At 52.6% G+C, this 19,737-nt stretch overlaps 1 protein-coding gene across 4 annotated transcripts in view; it reads left to right on the top strand.

The window, feature by feature from the left end:
- WSCD1 (WSC domain containing 1) overlaps nucleotides 1-19,443 on the top strand; it is a 47,687-nt gene extending 28,244 nt beyond the window's left edge. For all 4 annotated transcript variants that reach the window (XM_044939405.1, XM_044939406.1, XM_006060022.3 and 1 more), the window contains exons 6-9: nucleotides 8,287-8,446; nucleotides 9,448-9,612; nucleotides 12,940-13,140; nucleotides 14,734-19,443. In XM_044939405.1, the coding sequence (XP_044795340.1) occupies nucleotides 8,287-8,446; nucleotides 9,448-9,612; nucleotides 12,940-13,140; nucleotides 14,734-15,086 (879 nt within the window). In that variant the 3' untranslated portion in view covers nucleotides 15,087-19,443. The remainder of the gene's footprint in view (nucleotides 1-8,286; nucleotides 8,447-9,447; nucleotides 9,613-12,939; nucleotides 13,141-14,733) is intronic.
- The last annotated feature ends 294 nt before the right edge of the window (nucleotides 19,444-19,737 follow it).

Genomic DNA, 19,737 nt, shown 5'->3' on the forward strand with positions numbered 1-19,737 from the left:
GGGACTAGTGAGTCGGTGCTTCCAGTGGAAAAGAGTGGATACAGGGAGATGGCCCAGCACCCCCACCGCCACCCCATGTGTTAGCCTTCCCCAGACTCAGACCAACCAATCTGCCGAGAATCTACTCTCTGAAAGACACCTTAATAGTATGGTTGTCCCTTGAAGAACACGGTTTGAACTGCACTTGTCCACTGATACATAGATTTTTTTCAATGAAAAGGTACCACCGTTTACATCATCAGCCACTGGTTGAATCCACGGACGTAGAACCACAGACTTGAGGAGCCAAGGATTTTGTTATCAGCAGTGGGTTCTGGAACCCATTCCCTGCAGATACCAAGAGATGACTGTATTTCATTCCATCCACAAATCTCCTTATAGCTGGAGAAGTCAAGACTCCATCTGTCTGAATTTAAACTCATACCAGAACCCTTAATCATTAAGCTATGCCCCCCTTTTACAGATGATAAAATCAAGGCTCACACTGCCCAATAGTTTGTTGACAGTCATGTAAATGGGATTCAAAACCTGGGATTCCTGGGGCTTCCAATTAGCGCTAGTGGTAAAGAACCTGCCTAAATGCAGGAGATATAAGAGACATGGGTTCTATCCCTGGGTCTAGAAGATCCCCTGGAGGAGGGCATGGCAAAGCCCAGGATTCCTTATGACAAGCCCTGAACTGGGTCCACTTCCCATAATTGCCTTTCCAAACCACACAGCTCCGCACCTGCACTCAAGTCAGAGGGAAACATGCTCTCAGTTCCAGGATTAGTAGGTTTGCATTCAATCTGACATTTGCCTGAAAACAAGAGTCAACCCCTTCACCCCCCATCTCCCTCCATGGGCATCTCCTCTCCTTTTTGTGTCTTGAATGTTACCCAGTTCTGCCTCTGGAGGCGAGAGACTGGTCAAAGCCAACCTCCGTCTGGTTCACAGATTTCATCACAAATCTACTGCCTTCACATGTTTGCCTCCCAGGGGTCAAGTGTGGTGTATGGCAAAGCCCCGGACTAGGAGTCTGGAAGGCTGGCCTCTGCTCCCACTCACATACCCTGACTGTCTGAGGTTGTCATGGGCTTCCTTCCACCTGCCTCCAAGCCTCAGTTTCCCCTTCTGAAACCTGAAGCTCCAGTCTCTGAAGTTTGGGGTGATGCTGTGTAATCCTAGAGATCCTGAGAAAGATGCCTAGAGAAGAGCAAGGATGGAGGAGAGGAGATCCCAGAGGGGTTGCTGCTCGGGGCCTCACTCCTTGCCTGGTGGAAATGTCCACTCCTTGACCCCTTGGCCACGGCCAAGCCTTTGCATATGGATCCCCACCCCACCCAGGGATTCCCAGGTGGCGCGGTGGTAAAGAATCCACCAGCCAACGCAAGAGACACAAGAGACACGGGTTCGATCCCTGGGTGCAGAAGATCCCCCGGAGGAGGAAATGGCAACTCCAATATTCTTGTCTGGAGAATCCCATGGACAGAGGAGCCTGGCGGGCTACAGTCTGTAGAGTTGCAAAGAGTCAGACAGGACTGAGCACACATGTGTGTACATGCCCCACCACTTGGAGAGCCCAGCCCTGGCCATGTCATGACCTGGCTCTAGGCTGAATGTCCACCCACACCACAGCCCCATCCCGCACCCGAGCTCCCATCCTGGGCACCCAGCCTCAAGCTGTAGAGGAAGTACCGGGATGAGAATGTATATCCCTCCTGCCCTTGGACACAGGCTGAGCCGGCTCCCTTTCGAACCCCTCATCTGTTTGAAACAGTGCCACGTCTGTGCTCCCATTTTTCTGCCTTGCTTTCTTGGTTCATTTTCTCCTTTTCATTCTCTCTGCACATACATTCTCTCTGTCTCTCTGTCTCTCTCTGGAGTTTGGGGTGGAGGTACAGGAAACAAGGAGGTCGGCAGCGAGATAAGATTTATCAATATTTAATTTTTATGGAAATCCTGTCTTAGAAATCCCCAAGGGGCTGAAAACTGTTCTGTGTTTTCAGGATCCAGTGATGTTGCTGAAGAGGTTGTGTTGTAAATAAAACCACATTACTGTCTGCAGCTCTCCCGTTGCTCTGCAAACACCCGGAAACTTGACAGTTTAATCCACTCAAGGAAGCAAAAAGGTTCAGGTCACTGGTGGGGGCAGCCCAGGGATACAGGCTCCTGAGGCCTCAACATCAGCCACTACCACCAGGGAGGGAGACAGAGCCAGCCCAAGAGCAGACTTTTTCTTTTTTTTTTTTTAACCATGTGGCTGAGATTCTTGTCTGAACAGAAGTCTCAGGATGGCAGAGCCCCCTGGGGTTCCTGTTGTCAGAGAGGGTTTGCTTAGATGGAGCAGACTTTCTTCTCTTTACTCATGCCTGGGGCACAAGTGACCCACAGAAGGCTCATGTCCAAGTGTATTGCCAACAACTTTGGGGGGAGTTGAGATCTGGAAAGGACGTTCATTCATTCATTCCTTGGTTCCTCCATCCAACATTCATTAAGCACCCACCATGTTGTCAATACTGTTCTGGGTACTGAGAATGCAGCAAAGCACGCCAGGCACTCAAAAATCTCAGCTTACATTCTCATGGGTAAAGGCAGACAGTGTGTGTGTGTGTGTGTGTTAGTCATTCAACTGTGTCTGACTCTTTGTGATCCCATGGACTGTAGCCTGCCAGGGTCCTCTGTCCAAGGGATTCTCCAGGCAAGAATACTGGAGTGGGTAGCCATTCCCTTCTCCAGGGGATCTTCCTGACCCAGGAATTGAACCTGGGTCTCCCACATTGCAGGCAGAGTCTTCACCATCTGAGCCACCAGGGAAACCCCAAAGACGGATAGTAAACCAGGGAAAATAAGTGAAATAGTGTACTGAATGATGACAAGCGCTGTGGAGAAGAAGAAAGCGGAAACCTTACATCCTTATGGTATTTTCCCGTGGGAAATGAAGATGTGTATCCACTGAAATTCTTGTCCAGGAATGTTTATAGCAGCAAGATTCATAATAGGTAAAACTGGAAGCAGCCCAGGGGTCCATCAAGTGAATGAATCCACAAACTGTTATGTGCACACACGGAATAATACTCAGCGATATAAAGGAGCAATCTACTGCCAGATAAAACAACATGCGTGGACTTAAAACTATTTTTTTTCTGAAAGGAACCAGACTCACAAACATATGCGCTGAGGGATTCTATTTATAGGCCATTCTAGAATAGACAAAACTCATCCGTGGTGATGGGAATCAGACTAGGAGGAGGGAGGGAGAGATGAGTGGGAAGGGGCCGAGGAAACTGGTGGGAGGGAGGTGCTGTGCGTCCTGAACAGGCTGGGTGGTACATCAAGGTCAGAGCATTCTTTTTTTTTTTTTTCATTAAAAAACTTTTATTTTTAATATTTACCGTCTGATTTTTTTTCAATTGGAGTATAATTGCCTTACAGTGCTGTGTTAATTTCTGCTGTACAACAACATGAATCAGCTATATGGATACATATATCCCCTCCCTCTTGAACCTCCCTCCCACCCTGCTCCCATTCCACCACTCTAGGCCATCGCAGAGCACAGAGCTGAGCCCCTGTGCTACACAGCGGCTTCCCACTAAATGGTAGTGTATATATGTCAAATCATGATGGACCTACTTACAGGGCAGGAATAGAGACACAGATGCAGAGAAAGGACTTGTGGACATGCTGCGGGGTGGGAGAAGGAGAGGGCAGGATGGACTGAGAGAAGGCCAGAGCATTCTGCTGGGGCAAGTTACATGCATGAAACAAAAGCAGACAACACAGTGAGGGGTTATGGCGTGTCTCGGTGATGGCAGGAGGGACTTGCAACTTGAAATGGGGTGGCCCTGGAAGGCCTCACGGAAGAGGTCTTACAGACAGTGAGGGAGAAAACCATGAGGGTGTCTGGGAAAGGACAGTCCAGGCAGAGGGCACAGGAAGTGACCTGCTCGGCTGCCATAACTGAGTTCCACAGACTGCCAAGTGGCTTAAACAACGGAAATTTATTTTCTCTGAGTTCTGAAGGCTAGAAGTCCGAGATCAAGGTGTTGGCAGAGTTGACTTCTTCCGAGGCCTGTCTCTCTGGCTTGCTGATGGCCTTCATTTCCCTGTGTCATCACTCCGTCTGTGTGTGTCTGGGTCTTAATCCCTTCTTATAATGACACCAGTCAGACTGGATGGGGGCTCATCCTAATGGCCCCATTTTAACTTCATTGCCTCTTGAAGGGCCCTGTCTCCACATCCAGTCATATTCTGAAGTATTGGGGGTGAGATCGTCAATATGGGAAGTTTAGAGGACACGATCCAGCCAGTGTCTGCAGAAGAGCAGGAACACAGATGCAGAGCGCGGTGTGCACTCTATTGCCGGGCGGTACCCGGGCTGCTGGTTTCCGACGCTTGCTGTGATGAAGGTGTCAGTCTGGGACGAGGTGGGATGAGGGCTTTGCAGGAGAGGATGGATGGCAGTGAGAGAGGCCGGAGGTCGCAGTTCTTGTGATGGCTTTTCACTAATTCACAGCAGCAGGAGAGCTGGCTTCCAAAAAGCCAGCGGCCTTCTGATTGAGGGTCAGGACACAGATTCGCTTTCTGTAGAGAAATGACACGGGGTCCTTGGGGCGGGTGGAGTCTAGTCACAGATACTGATGGGGCTTGTCATGCTATTGAACACTCTGGGCAAGCCCAGCGGCCCCAGGTGCCGGGGCTGGATGTCACTGCAGCTCTGACAGCAACGGCAGCTGTGGCCAAGGGGGTCCTGGTTCCGGGGTTAGGGCCCTGTTGGGGCCACTGAGTCCTCAAAGCGGTTCTTTTCTTTATGTGACTGATCAAGAGAAATGGGACAGATGAACCTATTTGCAGGGCAGGAATAGAGACACAGACAGACGCAGAGAACGGACTTGCGGACTCGGTGGGGGAAGATGGGGGTGGGACGAATTGGGAGATGGGGATTGACATATACAGTACCATGTGTAAAACAGATAGCTAGTGGGAGCCTGTTAGAAAGCGCAGGAAGCTCGGCTTGGTGCTCTGTGATGATCTAGATGGGTGGGATGGAGCGTGCGGGGTCGGGGGCGGCCAGTGGAGGGAGGTCCAAGGTGGGGGGTCCGTGTATACTTGTAGCAGGTTCGCTTTGTTGTACAGCAGAAACTAACGCAGCATTGTAAAGCAATCACACTCGCCCCCCCCCAAAAATGACAAAGGACCACAAGTGCTACTTGGGAGAGGGGCTTCCAACCTTTGCTTGATCCTGAGCTTTTGAGGCCTTGGAGGGGGAGCCAAAGTGGGAGTTTTAGGAACCAGACTCTCACATGCTCTGAATGTCCGGAGGGTGGTCTGCGGCCTAGCTCTATGATGAAAGGTCTTAAGAGCTAGGAGTAGGCGAGCTCCTACTATATGCTGGATCCTTTTTATGCATCATCTTCCCTCCGTCTCCTTACACTCTATGGCATTAATATTATTGCCCTCCGATGACCCATGAGGCAACTGAGACTTGAATGGGCCCGGTTACTGGCCCAAGGTCACATAGATACTCAACTGTTGCCCTGGGATTCGAGTCCAGGTCTGTTGCATTGCAAACATGGTGTTTTCTCTCCTACCCGGTGCTTCCTCGCTGGTGCCCCTGGACATGAACTCGTGGACACCCAGAGTGACTGCTTGCCCCCAGCCTCCCATCCAGGAAAAAATCCTCAACTCACGCCTCATCCAGAAAAAGCATGGGGGGATAGGTGTCCCAGTCACATTGGTCCTTGTGGTGGATCAGAGGGAGAGAAATAAGATCCTCTGACTCTTCCAGGCAGGATAACTCAAGGGATGTGTCCATTTTACAGATGGAGAAGCTAAGGTTTCAAAAAGGGAGGTGACTTGCTTACGATCTCATAGAATGTTCAAGAGCTTTTCTAGTGCAAGAGGAAGCACTGAACTCTGGAAGCAGACTGTGTGAGTGTGTGTGTGTGTGTGTGCAGGGGTGTGTAAGAATAGTGAAAGCCTCCTGTCTCCTGTCCCCATGTGGCAGGAACCCTAAGAAGGAGATGTGGGCCTGGCTCCCCCGGTGAAATTCTGGGCACATTCTCGCAGAGGCAGAGCCTCCCCTGAGGCTCGACAGAGGAGGTGGGAGGTGGGGAGGAGCCTTCATGGGGGCTGCAAGGCACCTGAGGGAACAACCCCCCTGTGTCCAGAAGAACACCCTCCACTGGGGGCAACCTCCCCTCCCCCTTCCTCCTAAGGGACTGCCCCACCCCCAGGCTCTGTATCACCCTCCCTGGCTGGGACACCATCCATTGTCTTTTCTGAGTGTCGAGATCCTTGGCTCTGCCAAGCCACGCTCAGAAAACGCTATTGATTTTCCTTTATTTATTTATTTATGAAATTTTTGCTGTGGGCAAAAAATAAAAAGGTTTGTTCAGCGTTTCCCCAAGCAGTGAGAAGTTTTCTCCGCCCACTGCCTTCTTTGCACATACTCAATAGACTCCTCTCATCTCTCTGCCTGGGGGAGGGGCGGGGACTCGAATTGCTCATTGTTTGCAAGAGCCACTGGAGAAGCAGAGTGGAAATGAGGCTGAGTGTCCTGGAACGTGGTGCCCTGTACACAGTAGGTGTTCAAGTAATAGGTGTGGGAGAGATGGGTGGAAGAATTGTTGAGCAAGCGTTGGCTGATGCCCACAGGGTGGGAGGAAGGAGGCAGAGGATGGCCCATTCCTCTGTGAGAATACCTACTGCGTGCAAGGCCCAATGTTGGGCAATTTGGACCTTTCTCATCTAGTTTTCCGGAGAAGGCAATGGCACCCCACTCCAGTACTCTTGCCTGGAAAATCCCACAGACGGAGGAGCCTGGTGGGCTGCAGACCATGGGGTCGCTAAGAGTCGGGCACGACTGAGCGACTTCACTTTCACTTTTCTCTTTCATGCATTGGAGAATGAAATGGCAACCCACTCCAGTGTTCTTGCCTGGAGAATCCCAGGGACAGAGGAACCTAGTGGGCTGCCGTCTATGGGGTCGCACAGAGTTGGACATGACTGAAGCGACAGCAGCAGCAGCATCTAGTTTTCGGGCTTCCCAGGTGGCTCAGTGGGTAAAGAATCTGCCTGCAATGCAAGAGACGCAGGAGACTCAGGTTCAATCCCTGGGTTGGGAAAATCCCCTGGAATGGGGAACGGCAACCCACTCCAGTATTCTTGCCTGGAGAAATCCCATGGACAGAGGACCCTGGCAGGCTACAGTCCATAGCGTTGCAGATGCGGACACGACTGAGCACACACGCACATCTAGTTTTCACAACGGATGTGCAAGGTGGGTTTTATTACCTTTGCTCAATGGTGACATTCAGAGAGGTTCAAAGTTACCCAGCCTGTGAACCTGAATTCACATTCAGGCTTTCTGGAGACCAGCGCCCCAGCTCTCACCACTGTGTGGTGGGTGCAGCCTCCTGCCCAGAGGGAACCAAGAAAATGTATGTAAAAGACTTCCAGGTGGGACTTCCCTGGTGGTCCAGTGGCTAAGACTCCGTGCTCCCAATGAAGGAGGCCCAGGTTCGATCCCTGGTCAGGGAACTAGATCCCACATGCTGCAACTAAAGATCCCACATGTGGCAACTAAGACCCAGTGCAGCCAAATATATAAATATTAAAAAATAAATAAAGGCTGCGAGGAGTGACTTGTCCTTCTCCTAACTCTGGCAGATTTCAGGAAGTCCCCACTGAGTGGATCAGCTCAGAGCAATCAAGGCCTGCCCTTGTCCACCCCTCCCGTCCTGAAGAGATGCTGTGTGGGAAACTGTCATCCACCCTGCCCACCACCCCAAAGCAGGACTGCAGAAACAGGGGTTGGGTCATCTCTCTCCAGGGAAGGCTGGCAGGAATTCCACAGTCTGTTGGTTAAAGATGCTGAGCACCTCACTAAGCTGCCTTTGGATGGGCTTCTCTGTCCCATTCTCACCCCCGCACACGTGCGTTCATGTGACTCCCTGACCTGGAGTGCTGTTCCCTCCCCAGCACTCCTGACATCTCCAAGATCTCAGATCCAGTCCCCCCGCTGGAGTTACCCCTCCTAGAAGTACCATTTGCACTCTGGTGTTAACTATAGGCTTGTCACTGGCCAGCAGTGAGCTGCTGGAGGGCAGAGTCCCATCTTGTTGAGCTTTGTCTCCCCGGGTTTGGCCTCAGTGCCTGGCCCTGAAAGGATGGACAGACACCCATGTTGATTCCAAGCAGCTGGCAGGACATCCGCAGAGATCGCCCCAGTGCCTGAGCAGTGGGGGCGTGGCCCTTGCTTTCACCATTCAGTGGAGACACATCTCTTTTTCTCCTCCCCGGCAGGAGTTCCCCTTGGCCATCCTCCGGGGCTGGGAGTGCTACTGTGCTTACTCCACCCCCCAGTTCAACCTGCGGGATGCCGTGGACAGCTCACTGTGTGGCCAGGAGCCTGAGGCCCAGAGGCTGGCGGAGTACTGCGAGGTCTACCAGACCCCCGTGCAGGGTGAGTTCCACCCCAGAGGTGAACTGGCATGCAGGGCTCTCCTTCTGTACTTGGTCTGGGAGTCTGGACTGAGTATATGGTCCCGGGATGGGGAAGGCATCTTGGTGGGTGGTCCTATCTTGGGATAATATGAACGGAGAGGCCTCTGCCATCCCTGGAGGCTGGACAGAGGATGCAGGGATCCATGTGAAGAGCACCTGACTTTTATCTGACTCTGGGGATGAAGGTGGTTTGAGGAAGAGCAGAGAGGCAGGGTCCAGAGGGATAACATGGCAAGGTGGTGGGGCTGGGTGATGGGGGAGCCCAGTGACTGTTGGGACATCCCTGAGCCAGCCCATACCTGGGGACCAGTGAGTCACTCAGACTGTGCCAAGACCCCGCATCTTCCTTGTCTGAGAAGCAGGTCTGCCCCAGCTGAACTTAGGGGCTGATAAGAGGAAGAGCAGGTGGGGAAGGTCATTGTCACCTTTAGCAAACACCTGTGGTGACCCGGCACAGCCCTGGGGTCTTGGGAGACTTTCACCTGAGGGTTCCATGTGCCCCTGACACAGCCCTGGAGAGCCTCCCAGAAAGAGGGGGCACAGAGACTAACACCGGAAGTTCTGAATCCTGATTCCTTGCTGCTCTACCTGATGTGTGACATTGTTTTGCCAGGCCACGACCCCAACCCACTTCCCCTGTAGAGTCTGGGATTACCTGAGCTGGGCCAGGAGGGTTTGGCTGTGACCACTTGAAAGATGAGGTGGGGCACCCACAGGGCACTGATTCCCACTAGACTCGTCCAGTGGGAGGTCTCGTCATCACTGGGGCTCTCTCTGGCCAGCCACAGACCCATGCAGCCAAGGTCCAGGTGGCAAACCCCTTCCCCCCTTTGAGCCTCAGTTTTCCCATTCCATTAAATGGGGGGCTTGGGTCTGCATTTCCCGCCAAGAGGAGTCGGGCTGTGAGTCTGGGAGTCACAGTGGAAATGGGGAACCCTGAGATGACTTCTGGACTTTCAGACACTCGATGCACAGACCGGAGGTTCCTGCCCACCAAATCCAAGGTGTTCGTGGCTCTGTCGAGCTTCCCCGGAGCGGGGAACACATGGGCGCGGCACCTCATCGAGCATGCCACCGGCTTCTATACAGGGAGCTACTACTTCGACGGAACTCTCTACAACAAAGGTGAGCGAGGGCTGCCGGGAAGGGAGGAGGCAGCTCTCAGGCCCAGACCGCAGCCTCTGCAGCCCAGGTCCTCCTTGGAACACCAGAGCTGTGCTTCTCACTCTTGAATCTGTGTCAACATCGCCTTCTGTGTGCATGCTCAGTTGCTAAGTCATATCCGACTCTTTGAGACCTCAGGGACTGTTGCCCGCCAGGCTCCTCTGTCCATGGAACTTTCCAGGCAAGAATACTGGAGTGGGTAGCCGTTTCCTCCTCCAGGGGATCTTCCCAACCCAGGGATGGAACTGGCGTCTCCTATATCTCCTCATTGGCAGGCAGATTCTGTACCACTGAGCCACCTGGGAAGCCCTAAGCAATACCTTGAGGGCTTATTAATTCCACATAGATTCCTGGTTTGTACCCACCCCGCCACCAAGAGAGTATGACTTGATTAATCTGAGATGGGGCCTAGGAACTGGCATTTCTAACAAGCTCCTGTGTGATGCTGAAGCAGTCAGCTCTAGGACCACACTTTGAGAGGAAATTCACAAGATCTGATCTGGATTCAAAGGGAAAGCCTAGTCACTTAGATTCCCTCTCAATAAACATTTTTAAAATTTTCCTTAATTTTTACAGCCCTCAATAATTAGGGGAAACTGACTTCATCTGTTCATTTTTTTTTCCCCCTAGGTAAATGTAGCTTATCAAAATACTGTTTCTTAACACTAGGTCCAAAAACCTTCAAGAGTTTAATGATTTCTAATATTTCTCTTGTAGAAAGAAGAGGCCTCATTATGTCAAGTAAATGAACTTTAAAACGGCTCAAATCTGTGCGCTGTTTAAGACTAAGAACCTCAGATAAGCCAAGTGGGATACATATTTGGTGAAATAGATTTTTCTGTTGTCAGGTGTTAGAACAGTTTCTCTGGGATTCTTAGCTCAGAGTTTGGTTTAGGGAAAGAGGATCCTATTAGTAACCTCCTAGAAAAAATACAAAGTTCCTAAGGTTCTGTGACTACCCACAGCAGTCTTGTTCTGGTTGGTAAAAAAGCCAAGGGTATCCATATAACCCAGTCTCATCGTAGTTGGGAGTCTTTAAAAAATTTTTTGAACTCATGTTTATTTATTAGTATTATGTAGCACAAAGCTTGATGGGTGGTTTTCTTTTTATGTATTTGTTTATTTTTGGTCATACTGGGTCTTTGTTGCTGCACACTTTTCTCTAGTGGCGAGCAGGGGCTACTCTCTAGTTTTGGTGCAAGGACTTCTCATCGCAGTGGCTTCTCTGGTTGCAGGGCACAGGCTCTAGGGCACTCGGGCTCAGTGGTTGTGGCTCATGGGCTTAGTTGCTCTGCGGCACTTGGAATCTTCCTGAACTGGGGATCAAACCTGTGTCTCCTGCACTGGCAGGCGGATTCTTTACCACTGAGCCACCAGGGAAGCTCATCCTTGGGAGCCTTGAGTGTTACAACACCTATAGGCAAAGTAGCCAAATGAAGACTGTGGTCCTGCTCACTCTGGTCTAGTCCCCTGGGAACCACCTACTGTGTACAGGCTGTAGCTGCCCACCATATTCATCCAGAAGGCCTTTACCTTATTCAAACAGCTGGCTGTCTTGGTCGACACATGGCTAAGTGACCCAGTGGCTCGACAGCCAAGTATCAAGGGTCGCAGCAACACTGTCTCTGAATGGCTCTAGAGCTACCTGGGTGCATCTCTGAGCCTTACGGGACTGGTTAGGTACAGCCGCAGGTCACAGAGCACCATCAGAGCAATGAACACACACATGCTTGTGCACACACACATGCACACATGAAATTCTCAAGGCAACTCCAGTGCCAAACACCAAACCTGTCATGGGTGAGCCTGGTCTGAGTTATAAGGAAGAGTGGTCACTGCTGAATTAGGCTAAGACAGTACAAAAGACACCCTGGGTCTCAGGGTGTCAAAGACCAGATCACATGCTTCCTCGGCCCATGGATCAACTCATTCTTTCCTGGAACTTCCCAGCTGTTTGACAGAATGAATCAAAGCAAAGACTTTTGGTGTTTTGCCCATGGCAGAGATGAGTTTGAAAACATATGTTGAGTTTCAGCTGGTGACCCCAGACTTTCAGATTCAAAAGAGACTTGAGTTTTCCAGGCATCAAAGACTCCCTCGCTGCTGGCTGTAGATATAGATGCTTCCCAGCCATTCATGGGGTGGGGGTGGGATTCCTTTATGTTTCCAAGAGCTGAAGACCAACTCATGTACATTTATGGAGCGTGTCCCCAGAGCTGATGGCATGGGCTACATTGGGATGTGGCCAGATTAGCTTCAGGGGACACCTTTGCAGGAAGCCTTCTATCACCTCCCACCACACTCCCAAACTGGTCCCCGTACTCTTTGTCCCCATAAGCCCTTATCCTCTGTATTACATACACTTGGGCTGTCCCCCAAATAGCTGTTGTTGTTATTTTTTCTCTAAGTTGTGTCCAGCTCTTTACAACCCCATGGACTGTAGTCTGCCAGGCTCCACTGCCCATGGGATTCTCCAGGCAAGAATACTGGAGCAGGTTGCCATTTCCTTCTCCGGGGGATCTTCCCATCCCAGGGGTCAAACCCGAGTCTCCTACATTGGAGGTAGATTCTTTACCACTGAACCCCCTGCCCTCCCCCCAATAGACTATAAGCTTAAAGACAGGCTCTGAGTCTTACCCCTTTATCCATGACATCAAGTTCAGCATGGCATGGGCACACGATGATCTTTGTTGATAAATGCATGAAGCTGTGTAGGGCTGGGGAGAGTCTCCGTGGATGCAAGTCTGGAGCTCAGTTACAGGACATAAGGTCAGAGGGTGGGGCTACAGTTGCTGACTGCCCTTGAGCCTGTTGATGGGGATCCTGCCCACTCCATGGGAAGGTGGGTAAATGGCAAAGGCCTCCCAGGGACACACAAAGCCACATGGAGAGCACCCTGGCTCTGATGCTGTGGTGCTGTGTGATCTTGAGCAAGTCACATACCCACTCTGAGCCTGCAACTATGGTTCATTCATCAGGCTCTCTGCAATGCTCATGTGAAATAGCTATGAAGGTGCCCAAAGGATGCATCATCAGGCCTCTGCCTCCTGACTTCCAGGACCCAGAGGAGGTGCCTGATCTGCTTTCTCTTGCAGATGCCATCTTTTCCCACTTAGATGCCTCCCTCGCTCACTGTCTCTTGGGCAGGCTCAGGCCTTGTGGTTAGAGGCCGCCCCAGTGGCCCCTCAGTGCCCACCAGTGTCTGCTCTCCCTGGGGGCACAGGTTAAGGTTCACACCTGTCTGCCACTGTGGCAGTGGGGTCTCCATAATGCCTTTCTCATGGGCAGGGTTCAAGGGCGAGAAGGACCACTGGCGCAGCCGGCGTACCATCTGTGTGAAGACCCACGAGAGCGGCAGGAGGGAGATTGAGATGTTCGACTCAGCTATCCTGCTCATCCGGAACCCATACAGGTCCCTGGTGGCTGAGTTCAACAGAAAATGCGCCGGGCACCTGGGCTACGCAGCTGACCGCAACTGGAAGAGCAAAGGTGAGCCGAAGGGGCCAGCAGGGCAGGGGACGGGCTGCCTCTTTATTCCTGGAGTCATCTGCTGACACATACTAACCGAAGTCCTACTGTGTGCCAGGTGCTGAGCGAGGCACCAGGGGTTGGCTAAAGGGGTCACGATTGCCACCCTCAAGGCAGGCACAGTCTAACCTTTGGGTAATGGATTAGAGACACAAGTCAGGGCGGTGAGTGATACAAAACGAAGCTGTCAGAAATACAGCTGTGTCCAGCAGATTGGGTGGCATGATGAGAAACGAGGCTGGGCAGGCTCCTGCTTCTGTCCCTGTGTGGTCAGCTGAGGCTGGTGGGTGTTCTCCCCATTCCCTGACACACTCCCTCTAGGCCACTCCCCTCTCCAGCCATTCCTGCCTCCCTCTGATTCCCCTTGAGCCAGAAGGCAGGCTGAGCTCTGATCCCTCCTGGGCCTCTTACCAGCCCAGTGACCCCAGGCAAGCTGCAGACCCTGTCTTCTGAGCCTTGCTTTTCTCACCTTAAAACCCTATGGCCCCTACCTCTTAGGGTCGTTAAGAAGATCAGAGAAAGCAAATGCTTCCCACAGCATCGCCGAGTGGCGCTAATGGTAAAGAATCCACCTGCCAATGCAGGAGACACAAGAGACGAGGGTTCAATCCCTGGGTAGGGAAGATCCCCTGGAGGAGGAAATGGCAACCCATTCCAGTATTCTTGGCTGGAAAATTCTATGGACAGAGGAGCCTAGTGGGCTACAGTCCATGGAGTCATAAGGGTCAAATATGGCTGAGTGACTGAGCACAGTGCAATAACCCAGTTATGGAAGCTTATTTTGTTGGGGGTGATTCTTGATATTGGCACCCTTCTCTTCACTGAGGCAGGGAGGGGGTGGGGGCACTGACTTTCTAAATTTGCTGGAAAAAAAAATGTCATGGACCAGATCATCTGTCCAAGATTGCAGCTCCAACCCTTGCCTTGTTGTACATCACTGGTTAAACTGGCGATCACGCCCATGTGTCAATAAGCATCAATTAAGCACCCCGTGTAGCTGCATAGGAGCACCTGGGACAGGAAACCCAGCCTGCACAGCATCTTTATGTCCTTGGGAAGCCCAGCATCTGCCCTCACACACTGCTCAGCCCCCATCACCCAGACTGGATGATGTGCACAGTTGCCGAGGCAACATCAAGGTGAACTGAGGGTCATCTCAACAGAGATGCCCAGCCTTGCTTGTCTAACTCCGCTGTGTCCCATAGGCCTGAGACCCTGGGCTCTTCCTGTCCAGGGATGGTTCCAAAGGTCAAGGTCCATCAGAGGGAGAACCAGTTCTTGGAACATTCAGACCCATGTGTCTTGGTGTGTTTCTATGGAAACTGCTAGGGGAAGGCGGACCCAAGGTCACATCTTCCAGGCAGGCTTGGGGCTCTTCAGAGCCCAGCCTCATAGTAACTGGCCCCCTCACGAGGTCACCCCTCACGAGATCCTTCCTTGGTGGGGGCAGGTTGGTCCCAGGCAGAGGGGGATGGAGCATCCTGGCCCCCAGAAGGGGAGACCCCAGGCCTGCTGGGCGGGGCTCTGACATGGCACCCCTTCTTTTCTCCACAGAGTGGCCGGACTTTGTCAACAGCTATGCGTCATGGTGGTCCTCGCATGTGCTGGACTGGCTTAAGTATGGCAAGCGACTGCTGGTGGTTCACTACGAGGAGCTGAGGCGCAGCTTGGTGCCCACGCTGAGGGAGATGGTAACCTTCCTCAACGTGTCCGTGAGTGAGGAGCGCCTGCTGTGCGTAGAGAACAACAAGGAAGGCAGCTTTCGGAGGCGCGGCCGGCGCCCACACGACCCCGAGCCCTTCACCCCGGAGATGAAGGACTTGATCAACGGCTACATCCGGACGGTGGATCAGGCCCTGCGCGACCACAACTGGGCCGGGCTGCCCCGGGAGTACGTGCCCAGATGATAGGCTCCAGGCCCGCTCTGCCCGCCCCACCGGGAGCCGGCCGCCTCTAAGGGGCTGCGCACGTGCTAGCTGGGACTCTCGCCTGCCGCTGCCTCCCTGGGATGCTCAGGGGAGGGGCCTGTGCCATCTGCACGGAGGCCTGCCCAGGGGCTGCGTCCCTGCCGCACAGGGACACCTGGGCCTGACTCCCGGCCAGCAGACCCGATGTCGCAGGACAGATGCAAAGAGACACACACTCCTTGCCAGACCCGCTTAGACCTGCCACTTTCTGCTCACGGTGTCCCGTTAATGCGCCTAAGCCACCACCCTGGGCGTGCCTGACACTCTCAGACTTGCAAACACGAACGTCAGTGCAGGCCCGCAGACGCCAGGTTATGTGTTCCCAGGGGCTGCCTTTCTGTCTCTCCAACACCCTGACACACACGTGCACCCCGAGTTCTCAGGGACCCGGGGTTTCCTGTCGCCAGCCCAGTGCAGGCTTGCTGGTCAGGGGCTTTGACTGCAGGATGCTGGGCTGGGTGGGCTTAGTGCCCCGAGGAGCCTGGACCCTGGCCTGGAAACTGGCTCACAGTCTATGGCCGCCGGGCCAGGCAGCCCTGAGCGCACGTCTGCATCCCCCAGTGTGCGTGGTGTTATGACCGGCTCTGTAGCCTGGCCTCTCCCTTCTCCTTGGATGGGCTGGTGGCGATACAGGCAGAGCAGAGCCGCCCACAGACACCCCCACCTCAGGACCGGCTGTAAGCTCTGTGCACCCCCCACCGCCCCATCCAATATCAGCACTCCTTGAATTGGCGCCTCCTTGCCTGGCTTCTTTCTCCGACTCTCGCCATAAAGCTGGGGTCTCACGCCTTATCCCAGAAGCAGGGTGTAGGGGTGAGGAGACCAGGGGTGGGGGTGGCGGGTTGGGTGGGAGGGGGCAGGGCCTCCAGGAGAGGGCCTGTATCCCAGCAGTGCCAGTGGAGGGGGCCGCTTGGGCTGGGCAGACCCAGGAGAGATGAGTCTTGGGGGCCACTGGGCTGGTTGCTCCACCCATCTTGACAGCTCTTCGCAGGATCCCCCCACTCCTGGTCATGAGGAAGTGGGGGGCGGCATGGCCCATCAAGACCCTGGGGGGAGAGGCCACGGCTGCAGCTTCTGCCTGACCCCTACCCGCCAGCCCTCTCGGTTGTTATTCACCCTGCACTTCCTGTCACTGGGTCTCTTTGTCACACCTCTGTCTCTGTGACACTGACATCTTTCCCACTCGGGGATATGGGAAGCTGGCGCTACCGGCTCTGCTGTGGATGAGCTTACAGGGCTCCTGAGAAGATGGCCTCCTCTTCGCTGCTCAGGGCCTAGAGGGGCTGGGGGAGGGAGTGAGAAATCCAGCAAGAGACAAGTGTGTGTGCGGGGTGTGGAGGTCAGAGAATGCATTGCAGCGGCTCTGCAGTGGTCCTGAGGAGTCTGTAGACATTATTCCAATGGAACGAAGGGGAAGGGGAATTGAAGCAGGGGGAACAGCACGCACGAAGGCTCAGAGGCTTGGAAAAACCCTTGTGTGTTTTGAGAGCAGGTGAGTGGGTGTGGGTGCGTGCCTCTGAGTCTGTGCAGGAAGAAGGTGGGAGTGGGTGGGTGAGGACAGAGGAGGGGACAGAGAAAAGGAGTCTCCTCACTGCCAGCCAGTGCTCAGCCTGGGAGGGGGAGGGGTGCTGATGCTAATTACCTTCTTGGGTCACCCTTCACTACACATCTTGGGCTCAGAAATGGGGCTGCAGAGACCAGGGGTCTGAAGTCTAGAGGGTGAGGTGAAACTGGGAGCACAGCCCAGGACAAGTGGGACCCAGGGAGGGCTGTTGAGAGCTCGGTCACACACTGACCCCTGTGAGGGAGAAAGGTGGATGGGCTTGAACTTGGGCAGCCCCTGAGTCCCTCTGCAGCTTCTCCAGGCCTGGGCTGGGCCTGCTGGTCTGACCTCTGCATCAGCAGGAGAAAGCAGCGTGAGGGGTTTGGGAAAGCCGGGCATGGGAATGTAGGACCGTCTGCTCCCTGGCTGGAGATCAGGAACTGACAGCACCCCATTGGGGGCAGGCAGAGCTGAGGGCCCTCGAGGAAAGGCCCTTCCTCAGAGGGAAGCCTCCCTAGCCTTCAATTTTTAATGAATGGCCTTGAGCATCCATTTCCGGTGGCCTCCAAGTTCTTTTTGAGTCTCCCCCAAACCCACACCGATGCTGAGGCCATTTTAGATCCTTCTAAAGCATTGCTGGGGCTCAGCTCAAGGCTGGAAACTTCAGGGTCTTGATAAGCAATTATTGATACAGCATGGCTCGAGGATCAAGTATGCGACGAGCCCTGATGAGGCTGATTCTCCTGAGTAGCAGGAGCAGTTGAAATCCACCAGGAGTTTTCACCCTGCCTTGGAAGGGGGTCCAGGGAATACCTGCATCCCAGAGTGAACCTAAAATCTCAAAGGAGACTGCAGCCCTGGGTGATGGAGGAGAGGGAAGCCAGTCCAGAGACTGGCTCCCTGGCAGTGACCCTCACTCTTCTGGCCACCCAGACAGTCTTTGGGGAGAAGACTCAAATGTCAAGGAGTCTGCAAAGGGCAGTGGAGTGGCTAGAGGACCGATTAGGACTGCAGCCAGGGCATGGCCCCCTGGGCTTCCCCCATCACCCCAGGGCTCAGGAGAACAGCAGTCCCAGCCTGTTCTTCCTGATAGATGATGAGACTGTTCCCTGCTGCCAGGTACCCAGAGACCCTCACCCCTTCAGGTGGAGGGCCACTTGCTCAGATGGCCTTGGAGTTTACTGTGCACCTTAGCCAGGCATGCAGATAAGTGAAATGATGGGATTGGGGTGCATTGTGTTGAGTCAGTCCACCTGGCAAGACACCTGAACCTCAGCACCTGATCCTGGACGTTGGGTGAGTAAGATGTTAAGGCCCCTTGTGCTAATGGTTCTCAGCAGTCACCCCCCACCCAGCTCCTGAGAACCACGGGAAGGGGATTTGTCTGTTCTTTTGGGAAAGTCTGTTTGTCCTTCTTCAAGTTAGGTCTCATCTCTAGCTCTCAGCTTCTCCATAAAGAAGATGCTGTCCCAGCCAGCCAAGGAGTAAAACAGGCTTGAATTTAGGAGAGAAGCATGGCAGATGTAGCTAATCAGACCAGAACAGAGAAATCCTGTTTACAGATTCCAATTTTAATAGCAAGGCTGTGGAGTTGCAGAAACCTGTGTTAAAACATGTAATTTTCATGGATTTCATCTCCCGTTGTGGATCAATTTGGAAAAACCAAAATATATAATTTGAAAAAACTGAAACTCATTCTTGATAATCCCAGTGATGTGTTAATGAGAGAGAAGAATAGACAGGCTTCCAAACCCTGGGAAGAAAACTGCTTAATTATGTGAGCGTCTTATAATGAAGTCTCGTGCAGCTAAAATTAGATTTGGAGTGCATGAATATGCGAGAATGTTTGCACACCAGAATGCATTTTTTCCCCTTAAAAGTAACAGGAGCCACTTGGTTCTTAGGGGGCCCCAAGAGGGGAGATGGAAGTGCTGGGGTTGATCTTTGTGGCTGCAAGAATTCCTGGGACTGAGGTTTGTTTTCTTTTGGCTGAAAATTTGTTGGAGGTGTTTAAAATGTGATGCTTCCAAAGTAGTTCATTAAGGTTTTGGGAGAAATTGATTGATCTGAACCCACCTTGATGACCGCTCAATATTTCCTGAGTTGGCCTGAACAAGGTCGAATTAGAGTAGAGTGGAAATAGGATCAAGTCTGCAGATTAAAGGGGTGGGTCATGGTCCAGCTCTTCTCTGCTGTGATCTTAGAACAAGCCTTTTCTCTCTCTGGCCTCAGTTCCCCATGTGTAAAATGAGAGATGAGATGGAGGCTGTTGGTTGCATCCCTGGTGTTCATTTCCCCATTTCCTTTCCCAGCAGCCCCTGATGTCTCTTGGCAGCGTCGGGTTATGTTCTGCTGGAGCTGTCTCTGTCATCATTTCTGGGGTGGGATGCATGACCTGGACTAAGTCCACACCTCATCCCATCTCTCTGGCTACAGTGATGGCCATGTTTCCTAAGGCAACGGAGCCAGAGGGAATTTCAAGACTTCTGGAAATGTTGAGTAAAGGCTCTTTTTATTCACCTTGCTAGATGTCAACAAAGAAGTAGGTAACCTTGGGTCTTGACAGGGGCTGTCTTGGGAATCCTGGAGGGGACCCCTCCCAGCATGAAGCTGACAACAGAATGGAGAGTCAGGAGGCAGAAGGAAACCAGATCCTTGGTGATGCTGTTAAGCATAGGATCTATCTTTGCCTGTGACTGGCCCTGCCTGTGGATGGTTTTGTTACATGAGCCAATAAATTCCCTTTATTGTTTATGTTGGGTTGAGTTTGGTTTTTGTTACTTACAGCCCAGAGGGTTTTTTACAAAGGGCTTGGATTGAGAGACCCTGGGATTCTGATATTCTCTATCTCTGTGGCAGAACTAGATGAAGACAGAGATAAGAACAACAATGAGCTGTCGGATTAAGAAGTTGCTTTTTGCAGGAATGGGGGTGGATGTGAGATGCTCAGTAGGAAGCTATGCTCTGTCAGCCAGGACAAGTAGCATTTTTAAGTTGGTACATAATGAGGTCACCTGGGTTTCCTTGGAAAAATCAATCCTCTTGATT

This window comes from Bubalus bubalis, chromosome 3, assembly GCF_019923935.1.
Source record: "Bubalus bubalis isolate 160015118507 breed Murrah chromosome 3, NDDB_SH_1, whole genome shotgun sequence".
Classification (NCBI taxonomy): domain Eukaryota; kingdom Metazoa; phylum Chordata; class Mammalia; order Artiodactyla; family Bovidae; genus Bubalus; species Bubalus bubalis.